The 13,153-nt window shown below is 53.9% G+C and overlaps 1 protein-coding gene across 2 annotated transcripts in view; it reads right to left on the reverse strand.

The window, feature by feature from the left end:
• The window catches only part of MVB12B (multivesicular body subunit 12B), a 176,186-nt gene that overhangs the window by 21,583 nt on the left and 141,450 nt on the right, over positions 1 to 13,153 (reverse strand). For both annotated transcript variants that reach the window (XM_069540748.1, XM_060014144.1), the window contains exons 8-9: positions 4,678 to 4,733; positions 2,085 to 2,144 (exon numbers count right to left, since the gene is read on the reverse strand). In XM_069540748.1, the coding sequence (XP_069396849.1) occupies positions 2,085 to 2,144; positions 4,678 to 4,733 (116 nt within the window). The remainder of the gene's footprint in view (positions 1 to 2,084; positions 2,145 to 4,677; positions 4,734 to 13,153) is intronic.

Raw genomic sequence — 13,153 nt, forward strand, 5'->3', positions numbered from 1 at the left:
AACAATGACCATGACCATGACAGCAGCCGCTGATAACTAACCGGGCAGTAGCCACAGCAGGTGCTGTTCTAAGCCACTTCCGTGACTGTCCTGGTCAAACCCATAAATGCTACAGGGCACTTTTATTACTATCCTGATCTGACAGAAAAGGAAACTGAGGCTCAGAAAGGTTAAGTGGAGGAACTGAGGAGTCTGCCCCACCAGGCTCTGTTCAGAGCACCTGACATCAAGACGACGCATTCAAACCAAACACAGTTTTAGCCCTTTAGTGGGGAAGAGAATTAGAGAACTTACGATGGTTTCCACCACACGTACTGGCTCTACACTGGGCTCTCTCCTATTTCACTCCGTCCTGGTAACCTGAAGGCCCGGCCGGGGTCAGAACCCAGGTCGACGGGCCTCCCAGGTACCACTGTCCCCATCAGCCCCAACAGTAGGACAGGGAGCAACAGACTTAACGTCATAACGGAGCGGATTTGGAGTATGACACGCTAGGCCTCAATCTTGTCTTGGGTATTATTATTATTTCACCTCTCAGTCTCAATTTCTGCCCATGAAATGGGGAGGAACAATGCCACCTGGTCAACTTGGGGTGAGAATCGGTGATGACGGAGGTAAAGCCCAGGCCCAGAGCGGAGCATGTAGCAGGTGCTTCAGTGAACGGGGCTCTGGTTACAGCCCAGGAGGATGGGCGGGGAGAGAAGGGGCGACATTCACAGCTGCCCAGTCTCTGGCACTCACCACCTACCCTACCTACCCAGGGTGATGAGCAACTGCTGTCCGCAGTGCTTCACACATCTATCCATTTAGTGTTCGTGAGACAGGTTCTACTGTTATCCTCGCTTTAAGCAGAGAGGGGGCGTGACCACCCGACCCCCACGCGCGCCCCTTAAGGTCTGTGTGACCTTGTCCGTCCTGACAGGTCACAGGCCACGCATGGCCCTGCTTCACTGCCTGCAGCCAGAGCAGGTCCCGGCAAAGGCATTCCACATAGGCTCGCTGGTGCCACCCTGTGCGGGACGGGACCCCAAGCAAAGGCAGTCTGTAAGCGGACGGCCGCCTCAATTTTGAGCAAGGTTGACCTGGGGCTCCATGCACATGTATATTTCTGGTGTGGTAGCCAGACATTCTTTTTCCTAAGTTTACCCCCACCCCCCAAAATCTATAGATGACAATCACGTTGGTTTTTATGATTTACTGAAAATCAAAGACAAAAGGGGACTTTTTTGTCTTGTTTTTGCTATGACAGGTTTAGAAATTTGTTGTACTACATTGATTCCATTTTCCTGGATTTCAGCCATCTTTCAATAATGCAACCTGCTTCTGCAAGCTGGGTACACAACAGAAAACCCAGAGGAACTGAGAATATTGAAATGGTTCTACCATTTCCATCTTTGAGACAAATGTGCCTCTCAGAGGAGAGCTGGCTGCAAGCATGTGACCGCTTAACAACCGTCTACATGTGAAAGACGACACGCACGCTAACGCTGTCTTATGGAAGTGGGGAGACCACCGGCAGATCTGACCTCTAGCTTGATTCCATTATCTCAACTCTCTTTCTTCGGAGTTGTCACATGTGCTCCAATCCTGGGTTTCTTTCTTTTTTATTAGGAAAACATCCAAACTCTTTCGAAACAGGCTGCCAAGTGGGGTCTGGCTATCAAGCACAACGGACTGTACCGTCATCCTTCCTCTAAATCACCAAGAGCCTCTGACATTTCCCCAAACTCCTACTGGTGGCAAATGATAAAACAGAAGGAGGAAAAGCCAACTCTGCACACACACCCCAACCTCTACCTTCGTTACGCCATGACATTCTAAACAAAATGAAGCAGAACTGATTGTTCCGTGCATCATGTAAAACCTTCTGTCTTATTACTTTAAGTAATATACACATTAAAAGTGAGTTTCTTTTTCTCAGAAATAAACTTGAATGAAATGAAAGTATTTTTCTCAGAGGGTCACCCCACACCTAGGTCCCTCCTGTTTCTGGAACACAAACCCTAATGGGGATGGGAGACCCTGGGTCGAGTGAGTGATGACCCAGGCCCCCCCACCTGTCCCACTCTGGGAAGCTTGCTTACCTCTTTTTCAATTTCTGCCAGAGATTTGATGGTGATTCCCAAGAGATCAAAGGGCTGCATCTGAAAATACAGATCAAGTCATCCTTTTAAACGGCTGGAAAAATGCTTCTTCACGTTTGCTCTTATTCACAATTGTGACACTTCAAACCCCCTTGTGATCTGGCGTTTTCTCCACTCCTTTTCCATGGAAACCATCAATGTGACTATAGTGACCAGTAGCAGGAGCAGACGCAGAAAACCTGGCCGTCACCGGGGTCCCTTCTGGTGGGGACCCCGGCCTAGGCACCTGTCTACAGCAGCCGGGGGGCGGGTCACGGCTCTCCTGAAAGACCATGACTGTCACCAATAACTTCTGCCTCTTGTCTCTCCCTGCCCACAGGAAAAGCCGGTGTGCTCTTTCTGCAGCCGTGGGGATGGAGGCGCCCACGGCTTCCCCACGCTGCCCTGACATCCGCGTCTGTGTGCTGGAACGGGTCTAAGGAACTCCACGAGGCAGGCAGCCAATCTTCTGCCTGGGACTCCTTGGCATCAGAGAAGGAGCTGGAGGGAATTCCCGGTCTTTGAAAATGCAAGGTAAATGAAGTAACTGCCCATCAACTGTCGTTTAAGAAGTCAGTGGTGGTGGAAAATGGTAACACTGCATTTTAATGGGTATTTCTGTAACTTCATAGAGATGGGGACCTTTCTTGAAAAACGCTGGCTTTTCCAGACAGCATGAAAAATCAAATGCACATGGTAACAAGAGTCAGCTGGAGGCCCAGAGAAGCCTGGGCTGAAATAATGCACGGTGAGGGGTGGAGGGAACCTGGTCTCTGAGGTCCCTGGTCCGAGTCCCCTCGGGGATCATCAGTGGTCTGTATTCCCGAGGGGCACCAGCCCAGCCTTCTGCAGCCCAGGCCAGCAGCTGGCAGCCGGGGATGAACAGGTGAAACCTGAGAAACTCTGACAAAACCCCGGGGCCTTCACGGTTCTGAACTGCAGCCCAGAGGCGGGGGATTTCCTGGGAGGGGTGGTAGAAAGAGGCCGGCTCTGAGCCCAAGGACCTGGATTCTAACTGGGCTCAGTGCCCCTTCGTGATGCAGCAGCGGCAGGTTAATCACTCGAGCATTTCCTCTCCAGTTACAAAGCATTGCGGGAGGCCCTGCCGGCTGGGCTGCTGAGATTAAACACAGAAGCGCAGGGAAGCGCTTGCACTGGGCTTGGCCCGAATCCGCCTGCCTGAGCACTTGCTGAGTCGGCAGAGCCCGATCTTGGGACAGGGCCACCGAATTAGGCGCTCAGCTCCTGGGGCTGCTCTGCCAGTAGCCACAAAACAGTTTGGCTTTCTCCTGCTGCCAGCCCGAGTGGTGCGAGAGCGGGGCTGCCTGCCTGAGCGGCCCGGGATCCAGCAGAGGTCCAGCTGCTGTATCATTAGGCTCTAACTGCCCCACTAAACTTTCCTGATTGGAGCCGGTGTGCAGGACAGAACAGCCTCTCCAAGGGAGTGGGCGGGAGAGGCGCCAGCGTCTCCATGGCAACGCGGCCAAGTGGAGTCAGCTGAAGTTACTCATGCTCCGTAGGTCAAGTCACGAGCGTTTTTCAAGATTAAGCTGCTTACCAGAAGGGTTCAGAGAAGGCCTATTATATTTCATGAAAATGGAAACTCCAGTGCAGGTCAAATCGCGAGCTGGGTGGTTTTAAGCTGGGTCCAAGAAAAACACTGAAGGATTCTTTAGCTGGTGCCCAAACTAGGGCCTTCATGTTTATCAGCTACTCAAAGCAAACTTCTGCAGAAAGGATTTTAAAAAGCCCAGAAAGCAGTCTACTGAGCCAGCATGGACCAGGCCTGCACAGCTGAGGGAGGGCCACTGCCACACTGGGGGGAAGGCACCACCGGAGAGAGGGCACAGGGGTGCCAGGCGGGGCCCGCAAAGCTGTGCGTGCTGGGTGCCTCTCACGATCTGGGTTCTGGCCCTCAGACCCAGCTAGCTCACTCAATCCCTCTGTCACTAAAGATGGCTCAAGGGCCCAGCCTGGCCTCAGTTGCCTCAAGTGTATCATGGGGTCCGTGCTAGCCTGCAGTGGGCGGGAGACCCACAGCTGCAGGGCACCCTGCACTAGCAGGCCCAGCCCTGCCACTCCGATGCCTGCGATTTAGAGCAGAGAACGTGGTCATCACGGAATGCGGCAATGACAATGGGGAAGTGAGGCAGCTTTCTTTCTGCTAGACATTGACTTTGTTAAATAAAAAATAACAGAAATTAGTAAGGTGAGCTTGGAAAGCAAGAACACTTACAGCCGGTGCAGTTCAGCACGATTTACCATCACATTTGAATCAAAAAGCCTTCGCTGCATCTGCGTCTGAGTGTGTCTGCTAGTCTGCCTCCCTCCCTCCCCACCCTCATCCCTTTTTTCACTTCTCAAGCACCCACTACAGGCAGCATTAGCTGAAGGGGCCCAGGGAGGAACACGACCCACTTCCGGCTCTCAGGCAGCCCTGCTGTAGGCTGCAGGGCTGAGCTTCCAGGGGTGGGGAGAACATGAGGACAGCAGTGATTCGGGCAGGGGAAGGGGAGTGGGGCAGAAGGGGAGGGCGATCGTGCTTAAAACTTACACTTTCTGGAACACAAGAAAACTTCTCTGAAATCATAAATGGCACACCATCCATTGCTGCAAAAGAAGAAAAAAAGAGAGGAAATGGCATTGCAGACACCACTAATGTTCAGCACCTTGAGGTACTGACACAGACAGTACAGGCCGGTCAGGGCTGGAGCCGGCCGACACGTGCACAAGTGAGTGGGGCCGAGGGCAATGGGTGCCCAGGTACCATTCCTGCTCCTGGGAAGGACACACACCTGGTGAGCGAGGCAGACGCACTGCCGAAGTGCAGACGAGCTGTGAGAGCAGGGAAGGGTCCAGAGCCCACCCGGGGTCCAGCCTGTAAGCGGTGGGAGCCACCGAAGGGCTGGTGGCAGGACAGAGGCGCACGAGGGCTGAGGGGAGAAGGCCGGGCTGGGCGAGGAGGTGGGCAGTAAGCGTGCTCTTGAGATGTCCTTCCAGCTGAGCCTGATCACAGCCAGGCTGTCAGGCTCCCGGGAAAGGTCCAGGTTGGAGGAAGGAGTGGTTCTGGAGTCAGACAGCTGGGTTTGGACCCTGGCCACGGCTTTGGGTGTTGGGGGTCCGCCTGCCGATGCAGGGGACGCGGGTTCGTGCCCCGGTCCGGGAAGATCCCACATGCCGCGGAGCGGCTGGGCCCGTGAGCCATGGCCGCTGAGCCTGCGCATCCGGAGCCTGTGCTCCGCGACGGGAGGGGCCACAGCAGTGGGAGGCCCGCGTACCGCAAAAAAAACAAAAAAAACGGCGCAGCCTGCGGAGGAGTAGGTGTGAGAGGGCTGTGTGTGAGACTCCGCCCCCGGCGCCCAGGTGCTCGGCAGGCGGGGCTGCGCGGCCACCATCGCCGGCTCCTGGTCCGCTTTCCTGGGCTGAATCGCGGCTCCCCCGTCTCCTCAGTGTTAACAGGACACAGAAGGGGCGGGAATGGGTCCTCAGCAAAGGAAAACGGGGCGGGGGTGTGTGTTCAGCGGTTCCTTTCCCACAGCCCCGCGCCCACCCAGTCCCCAGGTCATCGCTGTCAAATCACGGCCGGGAGCTGCCTCCCCGAGCGCGCCCTCTCCCGGGAGGGGCGGAATAATGACGTCAGTGTGGAAACCTCGGCACACGGAGGAGCAGGTCGCACTGGACCGAGTGTGACACCGGTACCCCGCAGCGCGAAGTCCAGGCAGCCGCGGGCCGTGGGGCGGGCGGAGGCTTCTCCTGGGGCCCGGCTTCGCCCTCAGGTCTGAGCAGAGGCCAAACCCGGCCTCCCTGGTCCCAGCCACTGGCGTGGCGTGGAGCGTCACTCCGAGGGCAGTGGCTTTCTGGTAAATTGTGGTCACAGGAAGAAACGGAGTGATGAGTTCCCTGGGAGGCGATCATCTCTGCCTCCCCCGACATCTAAGATGGGGCCCTCTCTGGTACACAAGTGGTAGACAATTTTTTTTCAGTCCTAAGAAATAAGAGTCACAGAAGCAGAAAGAAGAAAAGGAAATAAGAGGAAGAAAAGAAATCTGGGACAAAGCCTCTCTGATCAGTAAGATAAGCCACATGTCTCATTTTAAGCTACATTCACAATTTCTGGGAAGATAAACATGGAACCTTCTCTGGTAAGTTTGAGGAAAAGGCAATAGCACAGCTGGCCGCAGCTGCTGCACTGGAAACCTCCTCCTTTCCTGGGAAGCCTGCTTGGCCACGGGGCTCCGACAGAGACGTCTGTGGTCAGAGACCTCGCATCACGGAGGCCCTGCGACCTGCCCTCACTGCCTGGAAGAGGCCCAGCTAAGCACTGGGGACAGTGTGACAGCTCCCCAGAAAGGCAGGGGAAAGCCCACAGTGACCTTAACACAGTACAGCACACACGCAAATACACTAATGAAGTCTGAGCACCTTTGCTCACTTACAGCTGCGAAAACCCATCCCTGAACAGATGATCCCTGAAAGGCCACGACGCCTTCTAGAAAGAACAGGACCAGGCCCACCCAGGACCCAAGGAGAGGCCAAGCTCCCTTTCCAGAAGTTGCCACCGTGCACTCAACGTGGCTGGGAGTCAAGGCTCACTCCATGCGGCACTCTGACCCCAGCCCCCTATCAAAGGCCACAGAGGCAGGAGAGCACGCAGCACCGACAGCATTTTGGATCACTCACAGGTTGGGGGTCAGAGCCCACACAGGCGCCAAGCAGTGACTCCAGTCTTTGGCCCTTCCATGAGGTATACATGAAATTTCTGAGAGCAAACCTGCTTCTTCCACACCAGGGCCTTTCACGGTTTTGACAACATTACCAGTCCCTCCCCAAGTGTCTAGCTGGCCCTTCTACCAGCTCCTTCCCATCAGACCGACGGGCCAGGAGGTGGGCTTGTGTGCAAACAGCCCCATCAGACCCATCATGGTCTTTTCGAAGCCACTCTTTCCTTGGCCATCCCCCTCACCGTCAAGGCACCGCCCCCATCCTGGCCACCCCAAGTCAGACGCTAGAAGCCACAGCCTACTTTACCTCTTCTTCAGATTCTCAAAGCCCCCTGTTGTCACCTGCCCTGGCCCTGTCACTCTCTGCTCTCTGCACACGTGTCTGCACACACACACCGCTTTCCCAGCTTCTCTCTGCCCAGGAGACAGACGGCAGGGCCCAGGGCAGAGCTCCCTTCCTGCGCTCGGGAAGCAATCCGACCCAGCGCTGGAGAGCGGTTTCCAGCGAGCGCATCTTTGGCCATGTCGCTACGCGGAGAACCCCGCTCGTTCATTCACTAGGCTTTCTGCCTTTGGTGTTTAAAGACCTCCTTAGTGTCTGGGGGTTTCTGGTAAGATATGGTGAAGATCTCCGTTCTCCCTGGTGACAGCTGTTTCCATCCAAACGTCAACACATGTTCAGACAACTGGTGTTCTGACAAGGTGGGAAGTAAGTGACCTGCAAAGGCCCGACTACCCCGGGAAATGAGAGACCTGGGGAGCACTGGGCGAAACTGAGGAAGGCTAGTGACCCCTGCCCAGCATGAGGCTGGCAGTCAAGCCTGCACACAAAGGGAAGAGACGGGAGGATTTCCAAGGCGGGGTGCTTACGGCCCCTCCACACAGGATGCCCCTCCCCTTCACCCTACGTCCACCCACCGCCATCCCTCTGGGATCCGCTCAGAGGGGCCCCCTGGGTGCCTAGCCAGGGCCGCATCTCCTCTCCCGGCTGAGGGTCCTGGCCATCCGCGTGTGAGTCACCTCTGCATTCCTGTCCCAGCACAGGGGGTTCCTGGGGTGCTCAGCACCCCCCATAATGGGGCTCCAGCCTGGGGACATTTGGAGAGAACAAAGGGAAGACGCCTTCCCGAGCCTGTCTGCGAAGCAAGAGGCAGCAGGGAGGGTGGCCCTCCGGACTGTGGGGCTGATGCCCTCCTGACAGGGTTTAGCAGCAGAGGAGACGGTGTGGAGATCCACTCGGACCTAATCCGACCTCAAGGGGAGCTGGGAAGGGAGAGAGATGTGAACTTGGGGATAAGTTACCACTTTATCTTAGAGCTCAGGACAGAAAGACGGGCACAGCCGGATGCTCCCTGTATTCTAGACAGCAGGCTTTAACAATCTTGGAAGAAAAGAGAGTCCATAGGCTCCCAGGGGCTGAAGCTCCTGAATGGGAGCCGGCTCAAGAGCAACAGTCGCCATGGTGACACGCCCCGCGTCCCTGGGAAGGGGAGCCAGAGTCCCCAGGAGCCAATGAGAGTCTGCGAAACAGATGATATGCCAACCAAGTTCCACTTATTTAAAAAATCTAATATGGCCAAGATTATGGTAGGCTGAGAAGAACACGGATTTCAGCAAAGCACTTGACAAGTTTCCCATGTTACCCATATGGACAAGATGGAGAAATACAGCTGGACAATGTTAAGGGCAGGAGAATCCATAACTGGCTGGACTAGACGTTCAAGAAGCTGATTAATAAATGGATGTTGACCTCAAGTGACCTCTCTGGAGGGTGCCCAGGGCACTATCAATTACTCTAATGAAGACACGCATAGTGGGCTTATCCACTATGTGGCTGATGAGGACAGTCTACAAACTGGATAACAGAAGACCAATAAAGATCTCAAAAAGCTGGAGTCACGGGCTCAATTTAACAGATGGAATTTACTAAAGGTCAGTGCTAAGTCCTGTACTTTAAGTCCAAAACACCAACTGCGTTAGATGGAATGAAAGAGATGTTCATGCTGGAATAACAGCAGAAGACATGAAAAAAGACTGGTCTGTAGTTGAACAAGTCAACAGCGTGACTTGACTGTTTAGAAAGGGGGAGGGATGGCACTGTAAGGGACAGTGCAGCAGTCCTGGTGCCAGGCTGAGGGAGCTGCCACCTTGGTCTGCTCTGGGCTCAAGGGAGGGTTCAGTGCTGGGATCGCACTCTCAGAGGGTCGTCCTGGGCAGCCTGCCAGATGGTGAGGGACCTGAAGCCAGCCCACAGGAGGGAAGGGGAGGAAGCCATCAGACCTGCTGCTCCAGGAAGGCCTGATCCCATCCACTTTTGTTCATCGTTGCACCCCACCTGGCACCCGAGAGCCCAGCGCCGTGCCCGGCACACGGGAAGTGCAGCAAGATGGGGTTTGGTCCAGATACGAGAGGCCTTGAAGGTGAATGTGGTCAAATGTCTGCACATGTTCTCAGAGCTGTCACAGGAAGAGGGGCTAGAGAGACGGGGCACGATTCAGAGGGGGGGACCCTGCCCTCCTCGGGGAAAGGCAGAAGGCAGGACCAGCAGAACCGGCTGACAAAGGTCCAGGTGGCCGGCCGCTGGGAGGGATTTTCTGTGTTGGTAGAAAGCTGATCTGTGGGACTGCTAAATCCCCTTCTAATCCCACGACATCCATTTGTCTTCTCCTTATCTGGGCCGCCTTTCCATATCTTAAGGTATCTAGAGGTTTGCCAAACATAATTCTTAAAATCAATGGCACACATTTTTCATGCCTTCCAAAAGAAGTTCACAGATCGTCTCCACCCGGGCTCCTTGTGGGGAGCCATGTTTACTTCCTTCCTTCCTTGTTTCCCGAGCTGAGGTCAGCGTTTCGTCCTCACCGTGATCCTCCTTCTAGCCTTCAGCCTGCTGCAGAGTCCTACTCGGACTGACGTGCAGTGGAGGGGCTGGAGGGAGAGCCGTGACGAGGGGGCAGCTCTCATGGAGCCACTGCTCAGGGGGTACATGTGCGCCCCCCAACCGGCCCTCCCAGTCAGCCTGGGGTTCTACAGGGTTCTCACATGGACACGGCCTGACCGATCCACGGTCACAACCCAGAAGCAGGACACAGGAGTCTGTCCTTTCCTCACTGGCGCCAAAGGCGGCATTCCCGGGACCCAGAGCAGTCCGCTCTCCAGGCTCCTCGGCTCCATTAAACCTTGGCTGGAACAGAACTTCTCCCCTAGCCCAGCTCTAGGCTAGAAAGAGAGAAAAGGAAAGGAAACCACATTTACTGACCACATACTAGAGAGCGAATGGGCATCAAATAACGTAACCCTCAAAATGATCACGTGCAGGTTACATTTAAGGAAACTGAGGCTGCAGGAGTTACATAGCTTGATGGGGCCAGGATTCAAGTCCAGAGCTGTGGGTGTGGCGCTGCCATGGGTGGCAGGCAGGAGGGGTCTGAACTCCAGGGGGCAGCACGTGTGGCGAGAGGCAGTCTCACCTCTCTGAGCCTTGGCCGCCCTGCCTGCAAAGCAGGGACAACACAGCCAGCTGTCCTAGGAGGTACTGTGAGGGCTGGAAGGGGCCCACAGCCAACGTGGGCTTCTGCTACAGTCCACAGCCCCGTGCCGGGCAGGCTCCCTTTCGGGACCAGGACGGTGTTTTCTTCACCGTCTTCCTTTCTCTTCCTTTTTCTATTTTATTTTTTGGTGGCAGTTTTAACAAAACGCTGATCCTCTGCACGGAGCGAGCGGCGCAGAGCAGATGAAAGCGAGGATGTGCCGTGGGCTCCGTGGCGCAATTAGCATTCTCCTAAACAAACGAGCTTCAGCAGAGCTGTAATTAAGCAGGCCTGTAATTAAGTATATGCCCTTTATCATAACGATCATGCTGGAAAATGGCATGATGTATGGAGCTCTGTTATTAATGCTGTAATCCCAAACCGAAGTGCGAGTACATAGAAATCAGCGTGTCAGGCCTGTCACCGGCGTGTTTGTAAAATACATTAAAGAGAAAAGCCGGGAAACAATGAGCTCATTCAACTGTTCTTTTCACAATCAGGCTCTACAAGTCAAGAGGATTGTGAATGCTTACAGAATCTGCAACGTTTCAACAAATAAAGCTCTAATCTGCTACTGTATTAATACCACCCCCTATTCTAAAGAAGGAAAGGAGGAAGGGGGTGATTTTTTTTTTTTTTCCCCCAACTGACCGGGATACCTGCCTTTGCTTTCCTAGGGGAAGAAGTCCAATTTGCGTGCCGTATCTGTTTGGACATAAAATTGGATTTCGGCTTTTGCGCAGACGGCTCTGCCATGAACCTCTAGGAGCTCTGCCTGGCAAGGGGACAGGGTCACAGCTCCTGCGTACGGGAGCTACTGTGTAACTGTACTTGCCGGGGCAATCCCTCAGAGCCCTCCCTTGATTCTCCCCTCCAAATGCACGCCCGTGGACTTCTGAGGGCTCAGCACAAACCCACCGCTGACCAGCTCCCAAAGGCACCGGGCCGGGAGCAGCACATCTCCTTGGTCAGGCCTGCCGATTCCTTCCTCAACGAGGAAATGCTCCGATCGACACATGCATTAATTTCAACGCACTTGATAAAGAGATGCGTAAAGTCATGCGGTAAAAAATGTAAACTTTTTAAAAAGACTCCATTACTAGCATCTCAATTGTTGTCTGCTTACAGTTGCCAAGTGGTGTTAAGTGAGCTTGGTCACGGTTCCTCAGAAGTTCTTGCAGAGATGAGGGTGAACAACGTGGCCTGCTGGCAGGCAGTCATTTTCAGAATAAAATTGAATGCAGTTGGAATGGTAGGAGACCTTTAATTCTGTGGGCCTGCTTGGGGCTCAGAGCTGTACATAATCAGTAACCTGGCCCTTGCTTCTCCCCTTTCCTGCGGCCTTTCAAAGGTTCTTTACAATTTGTGATGGGAAAAGTGCCAGCAACTCTAGATCTCAAGGCCATTTCTCAAAACTCATTTGTAAACCAAAAACACCAAGCCCGGTTCGGCTTTCCTGGTGATTTCACTTTGGGGATATTCCTTGGAAGACATCTGTAGACGCCCCAGAGCCGTCTGCTAGGTGACATTCCAATTGAGTTGACACAAGGCCAACAACTTCCTTCTAGGTCCCCAAAGTGATTTGTTTTGCCACGTGATTCATAAGCCAAAAGGAGTGATTCATCAGCCACGGCGAGAGCCTCCCGAGTCCCACGCGTGAGGTGGCTCCGAGGAAGGCAAGAGGGGCCTCACGCGCGTGAGCACCCTGGGGCCTGGGCAAGTCACTCAGCCTCCGCGTCTGCCTGTCCTCGGTGAAGGCGGACAGCCGCTCCGCGGCATGGCCGACGGGAGGAAACCAGAAGGGGCCAGGGGCACACCAAGCAGCCCACTGCTTCTTCCGAGGAGCGAATTCAGGTCAGGCCCTCTGCCCCATCTCTGACTTAGGACAAGCGTTCAATCTCTCTGTGCCTGATTCTTTGACCGCAGAAGGAAGGAAATCATACCTGGATTGCTGTGAAGTTTAAATGAGATAAAAGCGTAAGGCTCAGCAGGTCATGGAAGCAACCTAAATGCCCATCGACAGACGATTGGATAAAGAAGATGTGGTGCCCATATACAAAGGAATATTGCTCAGCCATAAAAAGGAACGAAACTGGGACATTGTTGAGACGTGGATGGACCTAGAGACTGTTATACAGAGTGAAGTAAGTCAGAAAGAGAAAAACAAATATCGTGTATTAATGCATATATGTGGAATCTAGAAAAATGGTACAGATGAACCGGTTTGCAAGGCAGAAATAGAGACACAGATGTAGAGAACAAACGCATGGACACCAAGGGGGGAAAGTGGGGGTGGGATGAACTGCGAGATTGGGATTGACATATATACACTAATATGCATAAAATAGATAAGTAATAAGAACCTGCTGTATAAAAAATAAATAAAATTTTTTAAAAAAGCATAAGGCTCAGGTACAAACTAACTGCTCAGTAACTGTCATCATCACGGCACTAGAGGAAAAGCCCTTTCTCTTCTCCCTGCTTTTACATACAAACACAAGCGCATCCACATTAAATTACGTAACCCGCGGCTGTAACTCCTGATCCAAAGGCTCTTGGAGGTGTGGAAGCGAAGCCTACCCAGGAGGGCTTCCCTTGGTGTCCGGACCATGGCTCTCCTGGCATCTGCCTTCCCTTGAGCTGTCACAGGTCGAGCTCAACGGCAGAAGCAGGGCCCAAGCTGGGCCCAGGTGCTAAATGTCCCCTGGAAAAGAGCCCCCAAAGCAAAGAGAAGAAAACTGCCCCTGGGCATCAGGAGGCTAGTTCACCAGGTTAGTCA

This window comes from Delphinus delphis, chromosome 6 (assembly GCF_949987515.2).
Source record: "Delphinus delphis chromosome 6, mDelDel1.2, whole genome shotgun sequence".
In the NCBI taxonomy this organism is placed as follows: Eukaryota; Metazoa; Chordata; class Mammalia; order Artiodactyla; family Delphinidae; genus Delphinus; species Delphinus delphis.